The following is a 19870-nucleotide window of genomic DNA, read 5'->3' as shown; positions in this document are numbered from 1 at the left end:
AGAACTGTGTCATTGAAATTGTCAAATTGTTTATGCCAAGCATTAATACATTTTTAATGGGATGATCAGTAGTGGAGATGCAGAAGGAGGCCGGTCCTCACTGTGCAGAGTCTGCATGTTCTTCCCGGGTTTGTGTGGGTTTTCTTTGGGTAATCCTGTTTCGTCCCACATCGCAAAAACAAGAACAAGAACATTTGAATTTGATCCAAAATACTACATGTAAAACACCATGTTGTTGTTTTTTATTTGATTTAACTACGAACAACGACCATTTGATTTCAACGTTGTACACAGTGGAACAAATCCTTTTACATTGAAAGTGCAAGCCGGAAACCTTGCCCATGTATCTTCCGTTGCACTTGACATTAGCTTTAATGGAGACGAGCCGAAATCGACGACCAATAAGTTTGTCATTCATCGCTCCGCCAGAGTTAACCATAAAAACGTATTGAATCATGGAAAATCTAGCGGGCTAGCAGCTGCTGAATTTTATTATCTTTGCACGGGTATGTAAGAGTGATTTATCGTAATCGGAAGTGTTTGGAAGCGGTCCAACAGGCTAGTAGTAATCGCTTGAAAGTGCTAGTCGACTAGCTGACAGTTGCTAACTCGCTAAGACAGCGATCTCCACGAGTTATGTTTAGAAATATAAACGATCTATGGTGAAGTTTAATTTTGAAATATAAACAATCTCGGATGCCCATCACGCGACTTTAAAAGTTGTTATTTTAGTATTGTTAGATTTGGGTATCATGCACCAATAGAATCGCGGAGTGTTTAAATGACATTGATGGCCAGCCAATTACCGCGAAGCGTCGTTCTGTGTATTTCGCCGCATTGTCTGTGTATTATAAAATATTTATTTATATATTGTAGTATTTATATATTGATCTGTGTATAATTATTTACTTTTAAGAGAGGCCGCTTCATATAAATACAAAATACTTAAAATTCACCATGTAACCTTTCGTCAATATTGCGTTTCACGTTTTGATTGACACGTTTGTCTTCGAATAGCATTGAAGGAGCCGACGTGACGTCATTTCGTTGTCAGTTTCCGGGCGCAGTGTGCTATCGGGTGCTGATGCTGATGAGAGTCGCTGCTCATCACAGCAGCATCATGTTTTACATCCTACTTATTCGCCTCCTTTCACAGCGCTGCTGTTTAGACCTGTGTCTGAGCGCTTTGGTGTTGTTCCTAGCCGGACTTCAGCAGGCAGAGGCAGCAGAAGCCGGCGCCTCCGCATCTGCAGACATGGCCAACCTGAACTGGAAGCCGTTCATCTACGGTGGCATGGCCTCGATCGTTGCAGAATTTGGTAGGTGATGCTCCGTGTCAAAGAGTGAGACATCCATTCATCATTGTATGTTGTCGTTTATGGTTTGTCATTTGAATGATTTTCAGTGTTACCTCTACTCACGAAATTATTTGCTTCCAGAACTTGTTTCGTAAATTGAATTTTTTGTAAATAGTATTTTATACGTAAATTCTCCAATTTGTTGCACAGACCTCAAAAAAGAACTACCAGCTTAACCATTTACAAATGATTAAAGTCATAATGTTGTATGAATGATATGAGAAACACAAATGAGAGAAAATTATTCATTAATGCATTAAAATGAATAGCAAGCACGAACATTTTATATCTGTGCAGGTGTATGAGTGTAAGGAGAAAGCTAACATGGAGCTTTTTGTTGGGCGCATGTGTATTTTAATTTACCAAATGAACAAATGCAACACAGATCTTGAAAACACACCTCCATTGCTTTTTTTTTTTTTTTCTAGGCACATTCCCCATCGATCTGACAAAGACACGACTCCAGGTGCAGGGTCAGTCTCAGTACATGGAGGTGCGCTACAAGGGCATGTTCCATGCCCTGTTCAGGATCGGCAAAGAGGAAGGCGTCCGGGCACTTTACTCGGGGTCAAAAACTTTGCATTTTCAAGTAGTATGTGGAAATCTGTTTTTGTCTTCTTTATTCATGATAACACACTGTTTGTACTTGTCGCAGGATCTCACCTGCACTCTTAAGACAAGCGTCGTATGGGACCATCAAGATTGGAACTTATAACTCCCTAAAGAGGCTTTTTGTCGCTCATCCAGAAGGTAACATCATAGAAATAAAATGAAAAAAGCTTAATTGAAGAGAAAGTTAGAGTACAGCAATACAGATATTGTTTTATTTAATTTCTAACCGCTATTGAAAATCCCATATGAGTCGACATCTAAATAAAATTGTTGAAATTATTTGAAGCAAATGTTTGTTTGTTGGCAGATGAGACAATGGTCATCAATGTCTTCTGCGGTGTCGTTGCCGGTGTCCTGTCATCTTCTATGGCAAATCCCACAGATGTCCTTAAAGTCGGTTTCTATTTTTTTTTTTAAGTTTTCAAGTTTTTCTTTCATCCAACAAGAGACAAATTCATCATGATTTTACTAATACCAACCTTGTCCGATTTTAGATCAGAATGCAGGCGCAGGGCAGTCTACTTCAGGGCAGCATGATGTCCAATTTCATCAATATCTACCAGACAGAAGGCACCAAAGGCCTTTGGAGAGTGAGTCCGCTCCATTCATGTCTATTTGAACTCTTTAGCTACTATTGACAGTGAGAAACATTTAATCCATCCTGTCTACTATAGATCAACTCATTCAAATTCACAGTAAAAGGATGAAAAGAGCCCCATAATTGGACATCCATCATTGTCAATAGCAGTGAAAGAGTTGAATATGTATTTGTCAACATTAGGGCGTGATCCCCACGGCGCAGAGAGCCGCCATCGTCGTTGGTGTGGAACTTCCCGTTTACGATATCACAAAGAAGCACCTCCTCCGATCCGGTGTCATGGGCGATACCATTTTGACGCATTTCATGTAAGAGTGAATATTAGTCATTGAATTCAATCTTTACTTTTTAACCAACCTTTTATTTTTTGGGGCTGTGTGTAGTTCAAGTTTCACCTGCGGCCTAGCGGGAGCGCTGGCTTCCAACCCAGTGGACGTCGTGCGCACGCGCATGATGAACCAGCGGGTGATTTCGGGGGCGCCCATGTACAAAGGCACGTTGGACGGCTTGATGCAGACTTGGAGGAACGAGGGCTTCTTCGCGCTCTATAAAGGCTTCTGGCCCAACTGGCTCCGGCTGGGGCCTTGGAACATCATTGTATCTTTTGCAATTAGAGTGTTTTTAATTTTTTTTATATATATAATACATTGGTACTTCTACTTACAAAATGTATTGGTTCCAGAACTTGTTTTGTAACTTGGAGGGCAGCATTTTACATTGAATTAGCAGGAGTTATTCCACATTCTTTAATACTAGCCACTATGAATGAACCCTTTATTTCTTCAGTTGTTTATATGTATGTAAAAACAGCATACACATATATAAGAACACTATTAAGCCATTAAAAGGAGTGACAGTACGGCTAAATTCTAATCCAGACACTTTATACAAGTTTAAAAAAAAATAAAGTTGTTTGATAATAGTTTGATTTAGTTGTCAGCAGATGTTTTCCTTTACCAACCATCTCAGTTCTTCATCACCTTTGAGCAGCTAAAGAAGCTCCCATTGTAAGCGTGGAAACACGCAGAGTGGGACAGCACTGATCTATTGGACTGTGTCGATTGGACACGGGGAGTTTCGCCGGAGAAGTCGGCAGCAACACTGGAAGAGTTGTGGTGTCAGTATATAGTCACACTCCTTTACCAGCAACTCAACCAAAACATCAGCCTTCCACCCCACCACACTTATCCAACACCATGTTATTTTATTTTATTACGCTATTTATTTATGGGTGACTCATTCTTTTTCAGCGCAATCGTGAACCCCGTGACCCGGCCGGCAGGTACTTACTTATTGCAGGGCCAAATGTTTGCCAATTTGTTACTGGTCTTGCCTCAGCTTTTTTTCAAAGATGTGAGAAAGTATAGTTAGAAACTTTGTAAGCTTTGAAATGTTTCAAAAGCAAAACAGTCCATCTGTTACAACAGATTTTACAGTAAGATGCCGCCATAAGTTTTTGTTTGGAGCTGGAGATTCTTAAGGCGTAAATAGCCCAATGTGGGTGTCAATCGGAGCCAAAGCCTTTTGCTGTGACGCTAATGGCAACGCAGTAGTTAAACAAGCGTGCGCCTACTGCAGTTATGTATGGAAGTAAAATTGTGCCACCAGAATGTACATTTCTAACAACACATTTATGAATTTCCAACCAAGGTTTATAAGAGTCAAGGTGAAAAAAATCTGTTGGAAATTCAAACAGGCGACACATTCAATTCCAAACTCTAACGTGCCAAAATTTGTTGTACTACTCCATGTTTTGCCTAAAACTTAATTCTGTAAATGTATGACTCTTTAGAGTCTTCTGAACTAGAAACCCTAAGATCTGGATTTTAGCCTGTTTTTACTGCTGTCTTTAAGTCTGGTAAAACTTTCTCATGACAATAAACTGTACTCCCAGGCAGTAATACTACTGGCTAAAAATTCTGATATGGGAAAGACATGCAAAAAGACTGCTTGCTTATTTCTTTTGCCCAATCACATGATGTCTTCTGTATAATTAATTGGATGCAGTTTGTCAGGCTCCTTTTTTTCCTAATTCAAAATAGTTTTTTTATTTTATTTTACAGTTCTTAATGGCAATACTTGGTCAAAGTCATCGATACTGTCAAGATAATTTACTGATGTGAGTTTTTGTCCATGTTTTTTTTTCGACTTATGTGATATGTTATGAAAATGGCTGCACTTTAATGCTATTGTCATATTTTGTTACCTATTCAATCCTCCTGTAGTTTGTGTGTCTTGGTCACGGAATGCGGTTTCTGATTTACGTTGTTGTTGTTGTTGTCTGACGCTTACTTGGGTTTATTCTTGCGGGTTTATTTATTTCTGTTGTTGAACACATTTTGAATTATGCTGAGCCTCACCCATGCTTGAATTATATAAAAAAAATCCCGCTTTGTTACACTCCTGATTACGTGAGCCTTTTCAGGTTTCAATTTATTGCCTGGTGGTATTCCCTAAAAATGACATCTTATATAAAAAGTTAAAATTTGGGGACTTTAATCTATTTTGGGGAATTTTGGATTGTAGCTCTTAAAAGCACCTTTTGCCTTTTTGTTGTGTTGAATCAAATTGTTAAAAGATATTTAGGTCATCAAAATGTTTATTTTTTATTTTTATGAAGGCCTAAACTAAATTGATGAAAAATGCAACAAAATGCACTTTCCGCCCGGCTTCTGTTCTTGTTGGTTTTACTTTAGTGCTTGCTTCAATTCAGGGGTTTTATGGTGGAGGTTTTGAATGTAATTTTATTTTTCATCTACTATGGGGTTGTCAAAATTTCTAAAACGCACACTCCAAATAAAAAATGAATCTGGTGATTTTGTTATCCCTTGACTATGTTTAATGATTGGGAAATAGCACTCCAAATATATCAACTCTTGAAAAACTTATTTTAATACACATCGGAAGCATAATTGGACTTTACAAGATTTAGCCTTTAGAGCCAATCAAACGAATAGCTCCGCCCATGCCAATTAACTCAATTGTCTACAGGTATTGATTTAAATGCAGACTGATTTTTTTCTTATGGAGTTACAACAGCAAATCTGTTTGCTTGAGCTTTGTTTTACTGTTTGTCTTCTTTACTTTTATTTTTCTTGCAGTCCTAGCAGGTCTTTTTGTTTTTAACCTCGTCCCCCTGTTTCAGAAGACAAGCAGTTTTAACCTTTCTCAATTTGAAACTGAATGATGAAGGAAGAGATTGCTGCAGCTGTATTTTTTATGACCCGCTTAGTAAAGCGCTACGGATGTCTGGACAACGATGGGCGCGAACGCTTTGGCGCTGCACTTACGTCGGCCTTGTTGGAGTGCTACAAGAACCACTGGTACCCCAATATGCCCACCAAGGGACAGGCCTACAGGTAGATGTCGACAAAAGTGAACCCCTGGAACCTTAATTGTCCAGAGTGGTTGTATTTGTGGATTATCTTTTTTTTGTGCTACTGCAACCAAGAAAGTTCCCGCATACGGCATGAAATAAAGTTCTAATCTAAAAAAAAAACATATATTGTGCAGATGTCTGAGAATGACCCGCATACAGCCTGAGGATCCGGTGCTTCAGAAGGTATGCAAATGGAGTGGAGTCCACTACGGGGACCTTGGCCTGCCTCTGGAGATCACCATCTGGGTTGACCCCGGCGAGGTTTCCTGCAGGTGCGTATATTATTTTTGTGTACAACCTCAACACTGCTGAAAATGAGGAAAAACTTCTCCTGCAGGTACGGTGAACACGGTTCCCCCTTCTGCGTCTCTTTGTTGGATGGGCGGCGGTGTTCAAACGGGCAGTTTACCCGGCGTGTCCACGACGCCGTGGAACGCGCCGCATTGGACGTGCCTTCGGAGAGCTCTTCGGATGAGGGTGATGACAATGAAGTTGATGACTACAACGAAGAAGAGGACGGTGGCACTGGCAGCCTGTCTTCGCATTGTACTCAACCCAGAACTATCCCAACTGTAAGCAACCCAAACAGCGTCTACAGAGTAAGTTGACTTGATTTATTTATTTTAAATTTAGGCAATGTAAAGCATGATTAACCCGAAAAGCATTTTGTTCCAAAATGCCATATTCCATTTTTTAATTAATAGGATTATAGATGCACAATTTGAATGCACATTTTTCTGCAGAAACCCTATTTTTAAATTAATGTATATATTTTTTGTATATTTATTCATCTAGCTAGTCATCGACTTTAAACATTAATTGGCATTAATTTAATTGCTATGCCAGAAATTATGCACTAACAAAGATTCCGTGTTTGGACTAATAGTTTTTTTGTTGTTGTCATGTATTTATTCTTACTCTATACTCGACTGTTTCCTTTTTTTTTTTTTTGGTCAAAATTGGGATTTTAATGTTTTTTTTATTTTTTTATTTGTTTACTTCCACAGCTCAGCGAGTTTGCTCTGGGTGCCCCTCAAACGTGGCTAACCTACCCACGAAAGCCCTTTGGTGGGGATGTCTGCCTGTCTCACGTGGCCCTTCCTTCTTGTGGACCATTGCAGCCGCCAGCCTCCAAAGGTTTCAATTCATACCGGACCTCGTTCACCTTCACTGGGCCTCGCATGGACAAGTACCACTGGGTCAGCAAATCCCGCTCATAGTACCTTTTCAGATTTACCGTAGGGGGGTACTCAAGGGTGTTTGTCTCTTTAAAGGATAGGAATTTTTGACTTATTATGAATGATTTAACATTTTAAATGTCTTGAAACACAAGTGCTTTTAATGAATTCTACCTGTAAATGTATTTTTAAACTCCTAATATTTGATTAAAGCAACCTAACTGTGTATTGTTGGTGAAAAGAAATAAAAACTATAGCTCATTTGTTCTTTACATTTGAATAAGCATCCATTTTTTTGTTCCTGTGCACGGATAAAGTTCTTTTAAATTAAATAGTGACTGGGTTATCTTTACAAATAAAAAAAACTTTAACTAGGTCAAATTGCAAAGATGAGTATGCAAAGCATCCACATTCAAATGTATTTTTACCTGTGCATTAAGTGCATGGATCTTGTGTCAAATATATATTTGGAAATTTATATATTTGGAAATTATTAGCAGTGAAATGGTTAAACCACAGGTAAGGAGAACTTTAGATTGATTATGACCATAATTTGCAGATAAACTTGTCAAGATGTCTATATTATGGTGCAGGGGTCAGCAAATCATTGCACTTTTTATATGATACAACCATTGAGGAGAAAGTAAACTATCTGGAAAATAGATGTTTTGCATCCTTTGGGACATTCTGTCAAAATAGCATCCAATGTGTAAACGGACAGATCTCAACTCGTGCAACTTGACCATTGTCAAAATGTAATAGATTGACTCTTCTCGATTTCGAGATAGATACATTTAATAGCAGATAAACATGTTGGTTAGAAGTTATGTCGCGTAAACATGGTCCAACAGGACCAAAGTACGGAACAACTAGTTCATTCCGTCGCCATGTTTATGTCACCGCCACCGACTCGCAAATGGGGCATCGCCATGATATGCACGCTCTGTCATTTCATCCAATCCGGAGAAGCGTTGTTTGGACGTGCAGTGACGCTCGGTCACATCCGTTCGTATATAAACTACCACGAGTTAGCGGCGAATTCGGAGTGTCCATTTTGAGCACCTATCCGGCGTCTCCCGCTTTTCCCCCTACCTTCTTAAAGTAAGACATTATGGCAATATTTTCCTCAATCTAAGTGCACATGTGTCAACCAACGTGCCCTTGCTTGCTTGTCTATGACGTTATACTCTTTGAATATAGCCTTATGGCGTATAAGTGCATCTTCTGGAGACGATGTTATCGCGGAGCTAGTGGCTAACAGCGATGTATTTACTTTACAGTATGTGTCACATATAAGGAATTAATGGTTAGCACGCATTTGAGGTTAGATTAACACCCAAATTTACATTCCAAGTGGCTATTTGAGAACCAGGTATTGATCTTCGTTAGGCAGGAGGGGGATCTGTTTGGCAAAAGCCAGATAGGGCCTTGCGCGGCTTTTTAGCACGCAGATCTCCATCTTATTGTTACCAAACATTGCCTGGTGTTAGATGATTTCAGACTTGTATAAATATCTCATTTGACAGCAGGTCGTGTGAAATCAACGTAGTGGGGATCCAAATTTAAATAGCGATCGTATTTACGGCGTATGTTTTGGTCTCGAATAGAGCGTGCGTTTGTTTGAATGAGAAGCGCCCCCCACTGTTTGTCATTAAAGTCATTGGGTTCTCAAGCAGCTATGAAGACACTCTTTAATCCCCGTGAACCAACGGAACATGGGGACAATTTGAATTAAACCACGCAAACCTTTTGGCATTTAGTTCTAATACTGATTTTTCTCCAAACTAAGTTCTCCTATTAATAATATGAGTTCTAACTCATTTGGTCGTGCAACATTTAATATGATTTTAAAAGAAATTGTTAACACATTGCCAGGCTACATTACTCATCTTTACAATGGCTGACGCTGACATCCTGCTCATGGAGACATCGGAACAGAATGGTGACGAGGATCAGAATGAGGACCTGAACGAAGACTTAAATGATGGCCTAAATGAGGACCTGAATGAGGGCCTGAACGAAGACCTGAACGAGGACCAGAATGGCGCCGAGGCTGAACTGATGGCCGACGACGAAGACCAGAGCACCGAAGACGGCAACAAGATTGACGCTAGCAAAAGTGAAGAAGATGCCGGGTGAGTGCCGCTCAACTCTTGAGATCATGTCGCTTCTTTGTAAATTTCAACAGTTTGCAACAAGTCTGTTTTGAAGTGGATTGGATGTTTTATACTACAGCAGAAAATATTTTAAAATCTGGTCTTATTTTTGCAGCAAAATGTTCGTGGGTGGCCTGAGCTGGGAGACCAACAAAAAAGATTTGAAGGACTACTTTTCCAAGTTTGGCGAGGTGTCGGACTGCACCATCAAAATCGACGCCGCCACGGGGCGATCCCGGGGGTTCGGCTTCGTGCTGTTCAAAGATGCGGCCAGTGTGGACAAGGTGGGTCGCTGTGGAAATTGCGTCATGTCCTGTCGCTGACTTTTTTTAAAAATTTTGCCTTGTGCAGGTGCTGGAGCAAAACCAGCATAAACTGGATGGTCGACAAATTGACCCCAAGCGGGCACTGGCCATGAAGAGGGACCCTGCCAGGAAGATCTTTGTGGGCGGTTTGAACCCAGAGGCCACCGAGCAGGCCATCAGGACTCACTTTAGTACCTACGGAGAGGTAGCGACAGTTTTAAGTGCAGTTTCCAACCGGAATGCATTAGACATATATCGCCATCTACACATTTTTTTTATTAACACTTATTTAACATCCGTCTCACAGATTGAAGCCATCGAGCTTCCGGTGGAACCAAAATCCAAGAAGAGGAGGGGCTTCATTTTCATCACGTACAAAGAGGAAGCCAGTGTCAAGAAATGCATGGCCAAGAAGTTCCAAAGCTTTGGGGGCGGAATGGTATGGCATCCTTGCACCTCTCAAAAATAACACATCCATACTAAAAAATTTTTTCTGTCTGAAGTGCGAGCTGAAAATCGCCCAACCTAAAGAGGTTTACCAACAGCAGCAACAACAACAGCAGTTTGGCGTAGGCCGTGGCGGCGGATTCAGCGCCCGAGGAAGAGGCGCACGAGGAGGAGGTCTGATCAAATAAGTCTACATGGGGAAAGTGGCGTGGATTCACTCTGTCTGAAATGTTAGGTCAGACCCAAAGCTGGAGTCAGGGGGGCTACGGGGGCTACTATAACCAGGCGTACAGCGGCCAAGGTTACGGCAGCTACGGGGGCTACAGTAGCTACGGCGGCTACGACTACCCCACGGGAGGTTACTATGGATATCCCGGCTACGACTACAGTAAGCTGCCTTTGAATGTTGCCTTTGCGACGGCAATCCTGATCTTATTTTTCTACAGCGGGCCAAGCCACCGCCAGTTACGGCAAGGCTCCCAGGCGGGGCCACCAGAGCACCTACAAGCCATACTGATGGGAATGAGGTACGTGGTCCTCGACTTGCTTTGTTTTCCACTTTTCATTTTTGTCACAGTCTTGTATTCTTTTCCCTCAGGATCCAGGCAAACACTGGACTGGATGGATGCGACACCTTTTATGACAGAAGACCATTTGTACAGAAAAAAAACAGAAATGTAACTTTTCCATTTTTTTTTTAAATTGTATTTCATTTTTTTTCAAGGTTTTATTTTCCCTTTCGTGTTATCTTCTCCCCTTCCTGACATTTCTATTGAAAGGAAGTGTAATTTTACTGTACTTTTTGGTACCCGTTTTGATTCTAATGTATTGTAAGGGTATTTTACATGTCGGCAGGCTTTACAGGTTGGAGGTCTTGGCGCTGTAAACAAGTTTTTTGACAAATAAAAGAAAAGTTTGTAAAGGTGGTCTTTAAGTTTGAGTCATTAGAGGGGGTTATTGTTTTCATACTTTTCTAATTCAATGCTTTATAACCGTAACAGAGAAATTATGGAATATTATTACCTTATTTTTGTCATCAAGTTCCCAAAAAAGCAGCTATAACTTTTTGGGAAATTATTTGGCTTTGAAATAAGAAATATGGCACAATGTTCAATGATTCATGGAAAACTAAATGGCGGCTATTTTATAGGTTACATTGTTTTCCAAACGTACGATTTTTTAAATTAAAAAATATATAATTTAAGCAAATACTTAAGCCGGCAATTGCATGTGATATTTCTTAAGCCTACTAGGGTATATGAACTTAATAAAAAATACAGCTGAACAAATGTCAGTTTCCGTAGTGTAGTGGTTATCACGTTCGCCTAACACGCGAAAGGTCCCCGGTTCGAGACCGGGCGGAAACACGCTCTTTTTTTTCTTCTCAAATATATTTTCCTTTTTAGGCAACACTCCATTTCATTTTATTTTTCAATTCTTGACAAGTAACATCAGGGGTTAGCAATTAGTATATATGTCAAATGTTTGCAAAAACAGTTTTTTGTCTTGCAAACCTTGCCTATATATAACTAAAATGCCCACACACAAAAATAGAGAGGAATGACACATCATTACAACAGTGAATACATAAAAGTCATTGGAGTTGATTTTCTCGTTTATTTTGGCAAAAACAATTCAACACTACAACTGGTCTGAGCAAAAAGCTGTGGAGGATGCGGGCATCGATCCCGCTACCTCTCGCATGCTAAGCGAGCGCTCTACCATTTGAGCTAATCCCCCTCTGTGTATAATGTACCCTGCTTTCTGTTTTTTCTCTGATCCAGGTCCTCGGAATGTCTCATCAAACTCATGCCTGTCTATTGAAACCCTGTATATTTGTCAGTCCTGGTCGGATCGTCTGCACTGTTGAGCCCATGTCCCGTAATCCTCGATTCCCCACGTCCTCCCTGTCAGGTATGGTTTCATTATTAGTTGTTTACTGTATTCGAACTTTACAGAACATTACAAGAAGTAGTGCTGCTGGGCTTCCATCAAAATGAACACTATTGACCATCCAATGAGGCTGTGTTTACAAATTGTCAGCTGTCAGCCTGTATAGTATGGGTACTATATCACCCTGCGAACCTTGTGAGGACAAAGCGGTTCATAAAATGAATGATTGAATGCCGTCAGTGAGTGAAATATCAAAATACTTGATTACCGCTGCTGCTTTAGAAAGACTTATGACTGAGTCTATCATCGGAAATAGAACAAAGCATAGACATGTTGGCATGCGACAGCCGCGTGTGCTGAATTTAGACTCTGACACACACGCAGACAAACTCGCTGCTGGAACTTTCGACCGGGCCTACTTAAGCAGCGAGGACGTGCCGACATCAGACACTCGAGCTGCGAGGATCAAGAAGAAGCAGGATGTTGTGCCCCAGCGTCTTCCAAAGCAGGCCCTTGACCGACGGCTTTTGGCCCGTCCGCAGCCTTTGGCCCGAGACCAGACCGCTCTTCTACCACCTGGAGCAGGAAATGCTGCGACACGTCCAGGAGATGAGGCAGAGCATGGAGTACATGGAGAGGCTTCACCAGAAGATCTTCGATGAGATTGACCGCACGCCCGCCACGGCCACCTTCGGGCCCATCGCCTTCCACCAGCTGAGCTCTGATGGAGGCAGTTTGGCCCTCAGTTTGGACACGCAGGAGTTTTCCCCGGAGGAGCTGTCGGTCAAGCAGGTGGGCCGTAAGCTGAGGGTCAGCGGGAAGACGGAGAAGAAGCAAGAGGACGGAAAAGGCTCCTACTCGTACAGGTGTCAAGAGTTCAGGCAGGAGCTGGACTTGCCCGACGACGTTGAACCCGAGACGGTCCGTTGCTCGCTAGTTGGGGGACGGCTGCAGATTCAGGCCCCGCGGGAGAAGGCGGCTGGGGATGGCAAGGAGCGACTGGTCCCCATCGCCGTGGCGTCGGCCGTCAACGTCCCCGTTCTAGTCGAGGCGCAGTCCTCCCAAAGCGAGGGCCCCTCGTCCACCGAAAAGGTGATAGAGTGACATCTCGTTTGGAGAAATGGACAGTTGTTGGACTGATCACTACACTATGTAATTCAGTATATCTGCTCATTAAAATAAAGACTTAGTTCATTATACTGTGTATGATGACAATAAAGGCTTTTGATTTGATATAAAGGCGAAGCATTCCATAAGATTAGGCTTTTATTTCAAACTATTACATAAAAAAAAGTCGAGGGCGTTCCCTGAATTGACGTCATATTGGTGAGCCGGAAAAGGAACGGACCGGAAAAGGCGATCAACAAAACATGTTTTCGTTTACCTGAATGCTACGTTTTGTTTGTAAACTTATTTTCAGGTTTTTAATCGCATGATCTAAACAGCCTAATTCGGGTCAGCTCCAACCAAGACACGTTTGTTAAAGGACATGAACAGAAGTCCACCAAGAAGTTGTTGTTTTTTACTTTGGCAGATTTTTGTGAACTCAACGCATGCCGCCGAAAAGGTAAGAAATGCTCCCGTTTTCTACATAGCGAGCTTCTCTACAGATATAGTTCCACTTGCAGTCATAATATCTCCAAATCGAATTACGTCTAGTGTTTTTTTCAATCGTTTCAAAGATCGCACAAGGATAGAAAAGAAGACTGGTCAATGATGACTTTTCCAATTCGAAAGTTCTATAGACCAGGGGTGTCAAACATACGTCCCGCGGGCCGGATTTGGCCCGTCTGGTGGTTTGGTACGGCCCGGGGAAGAAAATGCAGTTCGTATATTATCCGCTAGGTGGCGCAGTGTTTTAGTACGTGCAGACAACATGAATTGACATTTATGTTCTTACGTTATTCTCTTGTTCATAATGTAAAAGGAAATTCTGTTAATAAACATTTTGATAATTTACTAATTTTTTGAAGGTTATTAGTATTAGTAACTAATACAAAGGAAAAAAATGGGCTTATTGTTAGTTCTATGTAATTTTACAATGAGTTTACTGGTCCGGCCCGCTTGATCTGAAATTAAGCTGGATTCAGCCCGCAGACCAATGGGAGTTTGACACCCCTGCTATAGACCATTTGTCATAAAACGAAAATCCTAATTGTGGAAAGACACTATCTCCAGTAATATTGGTGATTTGTGACGATTTGATTTATATATTTATTTTTAGCAATGACCATGTTTCGTAAAAATTGACATGGTATAGTAAGGTTTAAAAAAAATGACATAGTATATATAATAAGACTTTTTTTCTCTCCAAAAAACGACATAGTAAAAAATATATTTCTTATGAATCAGAGTCAAGGTCACATAATAGAACAAGAGATACTTTGCTGTCAACTTTAATCTTTATTTTTTCAGATTAGTGACAATGCAAGCAAAAATGGACGACTTGTGGGATAGACAGTCTAACAACGAAAAGGTTTCCCAAACTGTGGAGGGCGAGGACACTTGAAGACCAAAAAAGTAAGTTGAAAAGAGACATTCACGGTGCTGTGCAGAAAATCATTCTTTTATTTTGTTTTTCTTACTCACCTGCAGATGGCGGTGGTGTAAGGATGTCGATTTCACCAGGTGGCTGACATGGCCTCATTAAAGTACTAAGTATGATGTGGGAATAAAAAGAGACAAAACAATAAATACTACTGTCTAATTTCGTATTGGTGGATAAGTTATTAGTCTTGTGCCTCTATGGTCCTGGGTTCAAATCCTAGTGCTTGTAAAGATTTTCCTACTATTATTCAGGTCAATGAAAGAGATAAAAGTACAAGTACTACTGCTTTCTCTCACAGGGTGGTGGCCCAATGGATAAGTCATCAGTCTACCACATCTGTGGTTGTTGGTTCGAATCCAAGTGCAGGCAAAGATTTTCCCAATATTGTTCAGTTAAAAGAATAAGTTCTAAGTGTTTAAGTGTATAAGTCTTCAGTAGTGGATGAAGCATTTTGTCAAAAAATGACTAAGTGTTTCACCCAATTTCCTTGGATAAAACGTTTCAACACCCTTGTATAAGTGGGGCACGAGTTGGTGTTGTGGGTTGCACACTCGCCTTTGCACCGAGAGAACGTGAGTTCGCTTCCCGGTGTCGGCGGTTCACTGACCAAGCAAGCGGTCGAGGGTCGGCCGAAGGCCGACCCGAGAACGCCTTTCGCACATACAGGTCCATCAAGTGTCTTCCGAACTGCCGAAGGCAGTTCGGAATATAACCTTTTGCTGAAAAGTATGACTAAGTGTTTAATATAAATTAAAAAGATTTTTCTTTTTTTTTTTTTTTTCCTTCTTCTTAGTCCATTGACCAATTCTTCTTTCCAAGTATTTTCAGCCAAACGACGGCGTCGGGAATCGAACCCAGGTCTCCCACACGGGAGTCCTGTGATCTAACCTCTGCGCCAACCAAGTGACTACACTTTTCTCCGTAATCATTTGAGTATTTATAGAAGAAGTCCACAGAAACAACTGAGTGAAAAAGTGTCCGAACCGGGAATCGAACCCGGGTCTCCCACACGGGAGTCCTGTGACCTAACCTCTGGGCCAACCAAGTGACTACACTTTTGGTTGTAATCATTTGAGTATCTATAGAAGAAGTTCACAGAAACAACTAAGTGAAAAAAGGTCCGAACCGGGAATCGAACCCAGGCTGCTCACATGGGAGACGGGTGAGTTAACCTCTGCACCACAACGTCCTCCCTAAGTGTGTGTGCAATATACCTAAGGATGAAACATTGAGTCCACACAGAAACTCAGACACACATGAAAGCATAAATTAGAATTTTATTTTATTATTACAATATTACAAAAAGAGTAGCACAACTCTCACACTCGCTTCTTATCAGTTTTGAAAGATGACAAAACATGGCCGATGATGGACTGTCTTCCTTTTCACAGCTGTAGAACAGAAAGGGGGTCAGAACTCCAATCAAGAACAGAATGTTACAAAAAGTTTGACCCCATTTCATAGGACAATCATTTTCACAATTTTCTTTGAAATGACCTCAACATTTTTACAGCTTTTGTGGCAACTTTTCTAGTTTTTGTGTGTGTAACATTTGACATTTTCTATCTTTTCAGGTTAAGAAATGCCATTCAACTCAATGGAAAATCATTCAAGACCTATTCTTGAAGTTTTTGGTACTAAGTCCACAAGATGTAAAAATTTGAGGTTATTCCAACAAAAAATGTCAAAATTATTAGCCTACAAAATAGGGTCATTTATTTTAGAACACCCTATATTATAGTCAACTTAGAGCTGGGCAATATAACATAACATTAAAAACTCAGTTTTGACTTTACCCATAAAGAGTATAAAAAAATGAAATGTCAAACAAAAGTCATGTAAATAAAGTGCAAACCTCTGTGTTATATACCATATTGTTTTTTTCTCCTATTTGTGCTGTCAACCGCTGAATACAAACTACAAAAAACACCATTTTTTTGTGTAAGAATCTAGTGAATAAATGCTTGTGGGAACAAACCCCTCAAAATATTCTATCTATTTATCGCCCAGGCCTAAGTTAACCATAAAATTGAAATTTAGGTAGATGTTACAGCTCAGCAATGGCAAATTGCTAAATGATACTTTTCTTGCTTCTCATAACAAATCTACTAAGGAATTACTCTTGTCTAATCAATACAAATCAAATAAAATGACCCAAAAGGTCAAAATAAAACAATAATGCCGTGTCTGTGTATTCTTAACGTCGTCCTTCTGCTGATTTGTTTTTTTTTTTTAACTAAAACCATGCTTGAGGAAAAAGTCCAAGGACCAAAAAATTAAGGCTTTTTTAAGGGGTTGGCCAGTTAATAAAAATGAACCAAAAAAAAAAAGGTCTTCATTGTGAGCGTGTGCAACACTCACGCAATCATTAAAGTTTAAATGTTACAGTAGTCTAGTAGGTAAGCCAGTGTGTACAATAAAATAAAACAATGCGTTTGCTGTTGAACATAAAAAGTCATCTTTGTTTCCATCTTCTATCTTGCAAGTGATCAATTTGGTCTTCACATCAGAATCAGTAGCAACCACACTTTTGGGCTCGGGATCAAACCTTGTTTTGTCGCATCCCGAGCCACATTAGTAACATGATGTACTCGCATCAATTGTATCGCCTTTTACAAAAAAAAATAAAACTAAAAATCACCTCCACATTCAAGTAATACATTTGTCATGGCTCTGGAAAAACGCAAGGGAGGATAAAAAGCAAAATGGCACGTGTCCCCCACGTTGAGGAAGCTTTTAAAATCCGACGTGGTTCACGCCGAGTGCAGTAGAAAGTCAGCGTTTGGCCCATTTTTTTTTTTTTAAACGCACTTTCCGCTCCTTAACGTTTCACAAGCTTGTCACCGAAGTCTTTTTCCGGTCGTGACCGGTTTGGGCCTTCGAAGATTTGAATAGACCTGAATGGGTTGCAGCATTTGAAGCGGACAGAGAAGATGGCCACGTAATAAAGTCTCCCTGCTGGGGGGGGTCCTTGCTACGTACAAACAACCTGATTGCGTTTGTTTCCACGCGGCGGCAAGGAGTCAAGTTTCCATAAGTCCTATTATACAAATAAATAGTTACATCTGAAAATAGTAAAAGCTCTGCGTACATACACTGGCGCGTTCCTTAAACAAGATTATTATACGTACCCCGCCAAAAAAAAAAAGTCTTTCCAATGTCGGATACCAGATGTTTTTTCCGGTAGACGTCGCGAGGAATTGCCTTTTTTAAAGTTGATAAACCCTTAAGTGTGTATTGGGGGGGCTTATTAAAAAGCAAAACACAGGATCTGTGGCGATCCAGGCACACTCATGGATGGCGAGGGTGGAAAAAAGCAGGAATGACAGACAGTAGAATGGGAACGGGAATCCTAAACGTTCCGGGTAGAAGCAAAAAAATAAAATAAAATAATTGATCACTTGCAAGATTTGTCCAACAAAATAAAACGACTGTTCTTCATGAATGAAATATATTCATTTACCCTCTTTAAGATCTGGAGTTTTGTCAAGTTATCGTGTGTGTTTTCTTAAGACTAAACAAAGGTTGCTTTTGTTGTTGTTGATAACTTGTGGAGAGAGACAAGGCCATATAGCTTATCTGTACCCTGGATGCTGCACGAGAGCGCCCCTACCATCCTGGAGCTCGGACCCCACCCCACTCACGGGGGGCCTGTGCATCTTGCCTATTAAGGCCAGATTCTGATCGCGGAAATAGGGCGTCTGGAAGTCCCCGCCCATGTAATCTGTGCATTGCATCAGATTTGTTTGGGCAGAGGAGCTGGCCAGTAGCCTGTAATGGGGAGCCCCCGGGGGCCCGCAGTCCAGCGCCCCACAGGCCCCCGGGCCCGCCCCGTGGAATGGCGCGGACATGTCCTGAGAGCCGGAGCTGTCGCCGTTGGGCGTGGAGAGGACGCCGCCGTTGTTCCAGACGTGCGATTGGAAGTAGTGACCGTTGGGGTAGTGGGCCACCGGGCCCGTCATGCCGTTGTGGTTGACGGGCGGGGAGGGCGTGGCCTTTTCCAGAAGGGTTTTACCCATGTACGGCCGCCCGGCGTCGGCGGGGTAGGCCATTCCCTTGAAGGGGAAGGGGGCTTCCCTGGAGGGTCGCTTGCAACCGTTGGGGAGGTGCGGCATGGGGCCCAGCGGGTGCTGACTCCAAGGTCGCATCTTGTGTTGCAGCTGTTGATTGGCTTTGGCGCGCAGGTGATGCTGCTGCTGAGGGTGCGGCTGCTCCAGTTCCGCGTGGTTGCAAGGCAAGTGGTTCATGGTGGCGCTGGCTAAAGGTAAAGGGTGGGCTCCCGCCGGGACGGTGGCGGCGACTTTGTCTTGAGGTCCCAGGACGCAGCTGTGCGGCGGGAACGCCACGGCCGGGTTGTTATTGTTGTGGTGGTTGTTGTTGTGCGCCGACACCCTGGAGCAAGCGCTGATGAGCAGGTTGCGACTGATGGGGCTGGGGTTGGCGATCTGGCCCTCGCACATCGAGGCCGAGCCGCCGCCCTGGGCCGCCCGGGCCTGGCAGAAGCGGTTGATCTGGTGCACGATGGCGCTCAGGTCCGGCTGCCGGCTCTGGTGAAGCCCCGTGGCCATGGGGAGAGGAATGCTTGAGGTAGAGACGGTCACGTTGGGCGGCGCCTCGCCATCCGGCGGCTTCCTGCCGCCCTGTTGGAGGTGCTGCTGTTGCTGCTGCTGTTGTAGCAACACGGCCGCCGCCACTGCCGCCGCCGCCGAGGGCGCCTGCGGGTGGCTCAGCGGCTGGGACACAGTCTGCAGTCTGGGCAGGCCCTGAGAATGCTGGGCCATGGAGAGGGGGTGTCGCAGACTCTGCTGTTGACCCAGCGGCATCTGCAGAGTCTGAGGCGCCTCCCGTCCACTAAGGGGGCCCAAGTTCTGCTGAGGACGGGGAAGCTCGGGCAGAGTCGGGTGAGGGTGCGGGTGGTTTAAAGTGCTGGTCGAAGCCGCGTGGTAAGGTCCGCCGCTCAGGTGGTTCATGATGACTTCGGGGTGCGGGCGAGCACGGCCGCCGGCAAAGTCTTTCAGGACGCCCTTGACGGCGGCGGGACCCTTGACGATGGCCAGGAGGCCGGTCTTGCCGTTGGCCTGAGAGGAAGGGTAAGGGCTGTAGCGCTGGCCCGACGTGTCCAGACCGTTGACGGTACGCCGGACGTGATTCCGTTGCGGGACTTTGACGCTGTTGGGGAAGATTTTGATGGTCAGGGGGTTGTTGGCTATTTTCTTAGCATAGGCGTCCAATTCTGCAGGGGTTGGGAACGGAGTAGATCTCATCCTTTGCGTGGTGTCCCCTGGGAGAGAAACAAAAACAAAAGAAAAATTTTGTTACACCTGCTTAAGCATCCGGGCTAAATTTAACTTCTCTGTGTGACGTTTGCTGAACTTGATGGGCTTTGTACGTGACGG

General features: G+C 42.6%; 5 protein-coding genes, 1 long non-coding RNA gene and 2 other non-coding genes across 11 annotated transcripts in view; 6 read left to right on the top strand and 2 right to left on the bottom strand.

Annotated features, from left to right (window-relative positions):
- Positions 1-346: 346 nt before the first annotated feature.
- slc25a14 (solute carrier family 25 member 14) lies at positions 347-5381 on the top strand. Of its 2 annotated transcripts, XM_077741293.1 has the most exons (9): positions 347-506; positions 1157-1319; positions 1787-1925; positions 2014-2108; positions 2278-2363; positions 2465-2560; positions 2752-2876; positions 2952-3165; positions 3538-5381. In XM_077741293.1, exons 2-9 carry the CDS (start codon positions 1256-1258, stop codon positions 3577-3579), a joined length of 861 nt encoding a protein of 286 aa, XP_077597419.1. In that variant the 5' UTR covers positions 347-506; positions 1157-1255; the 3' UTR covers positions 3580-5381. The 2 variants fall into 2 exon arrangements, with proteins under 2 accessions (XP_077597419.1, XP_077597418.1); XM_077741292.1 differs by lacking the exon at positions 347-506 and having other exon boundaries at positions 1056-1319.
- Positions 5382-5585: 204 nt separating this feature from the next.
- Positions 5586-7397, top strand: btg4 (B-cell translocation gene 4). The gene is made up of 4 exons (XM_077741294.1): positions 5586-5927; positions 6082-6219; positions 6285-6546; positions 6955-7397. The coding sequence occupies exons 1-4, from the start codon at positions 5752-5754 to the stop codon at positions 7165-7167; spliced, it is 789 nt and encodes a 262-aa protein (XP_077597420.1). The 5' UTR covers positions 5586-5751; the 3' UTR covers positions 7168-7397.
- A 681-nt stretch (positions 7398-8078) lies between these two features.
- On the top strand, positions 8079-10955 carry LOC144213046 (heterogeneous nuclear ribonucleoprotein A/B-like). Of its 2 annotated transcripts, none has more exons than XM_077741290.1 (9): positions 8079-8226; positions 9001-9260; positions 9397-9565; positions 9633-9791; positions 9894-10025; positions 10090-10207; positions 10269-10421; positions 10480-10560; positions 10632-10955. In XM_077741290.1, the coding sequence occupies exons 2-8, from the start codon at positions 9022-9024 to the stop codon at positions 10548-10550; spliced, it is 1041 nt and encodes a 346-aa protein (XP_077597416.1). In that variant the 5' UTR covers positions 8079-8226; positions 9001-9021; the 3' UTR covers positions 10551-10560; positions 10632-10955. The 2 variants fall into 2 exon arrangements, with proteins under 2 accessions (XP_077597416.1, XP_077597417.1); XM_077741291.1 differs by lacking the exon at positions 8079-8226 and adding an exon at positions 8355-8448.
- Positions 10956-11327: 372 nt separating this feature from the next.
- Positions 11328-11400, top strand: trnav-aac (transfer RNA valine (anticodon AAC)). The gene has a single exon. It is a non-coding gene; the product is annotated as a tRNA-Val (tRNA).
- Positions 11401-11700: 300 nt separating this feature from the next.
- Positions 11701-11773, bottom strand: trnaa-agc (transfer RNA alanine (anticodon AGC)). The gene has a single exon. It is a non-coding gene; the product is annotated as a tRNA-Ala (tRNA).
- A 21-nt stretch (positions 11774-11794) lies between these two features.
- Positions 11795-13179, top strand: hspb9l (heat shock protein, alpha-crystallin-related, b9-like). The gene has a single exon (XM_077741295.1). The coding sequence runs from the start codon at positions 12407-12409 to the stop codon at positions 13028-13030; it is 624 nt and encodes a 207-aa protein (XP_077597421.1). The 5' UTR covers positions 11795-12406; the 3' UTR covers positions 13031-13179.
- A 77-nt stretch (positions 13180-13256) lies between these two features.
- On the top strand, positions 13257-14622 carry LOC144213051 (uncharacterized). The gene is made up of 3 exons (XR_013329868.1): positions 13257-13493; positions 14342-14446; positions 14522-14622. It is a non-coding gene; the product is annotated as an uncharacterized LOC144213051 (long non-coding RNA).
- A 1109-nt stretch (positions 14623-15731) lies between these two features.
- The window catches only part of fam222ba (family with sequence similarity 222 member Ba), a 25905-nt gene continuing 21766 nt past the window's right edge, over positions 15732-19870 (bottom strand). For both annotated transcript variants that reach the window (XM_077741287.1, XM_077741288.1), the window contains exon 7: positions 15732-19755. In XM_077741287.1, the coding sequence (XP_077597413.1) occupies positions 18050-19755 (1706 nt within the window). In that variant the 3' untranslated portion in view covers positions 15732-18049. The remainder of the gene's footprint in view (positions 19756-19870) is intronic.

This window comes from Stigmatopora nigra, chromosome 19 (genome assembly GCF_051989575.1).
Source record: "Stigmatopora nigra isolate UIUO_SnigA chromosome 19, RoL_Snig_1.1, whole genome shotgun sequence".
Classification (NCBI taxonomy): Eukaryota; Metazoa; Chordata; class Actinopteri; order Syngnathiformes; family Syngnathidae; genus Stigmatopora; species Stigmatopora nigra.
This window is presented reverse-complemented; position numbering and strand designations above follow the sequence as displayed.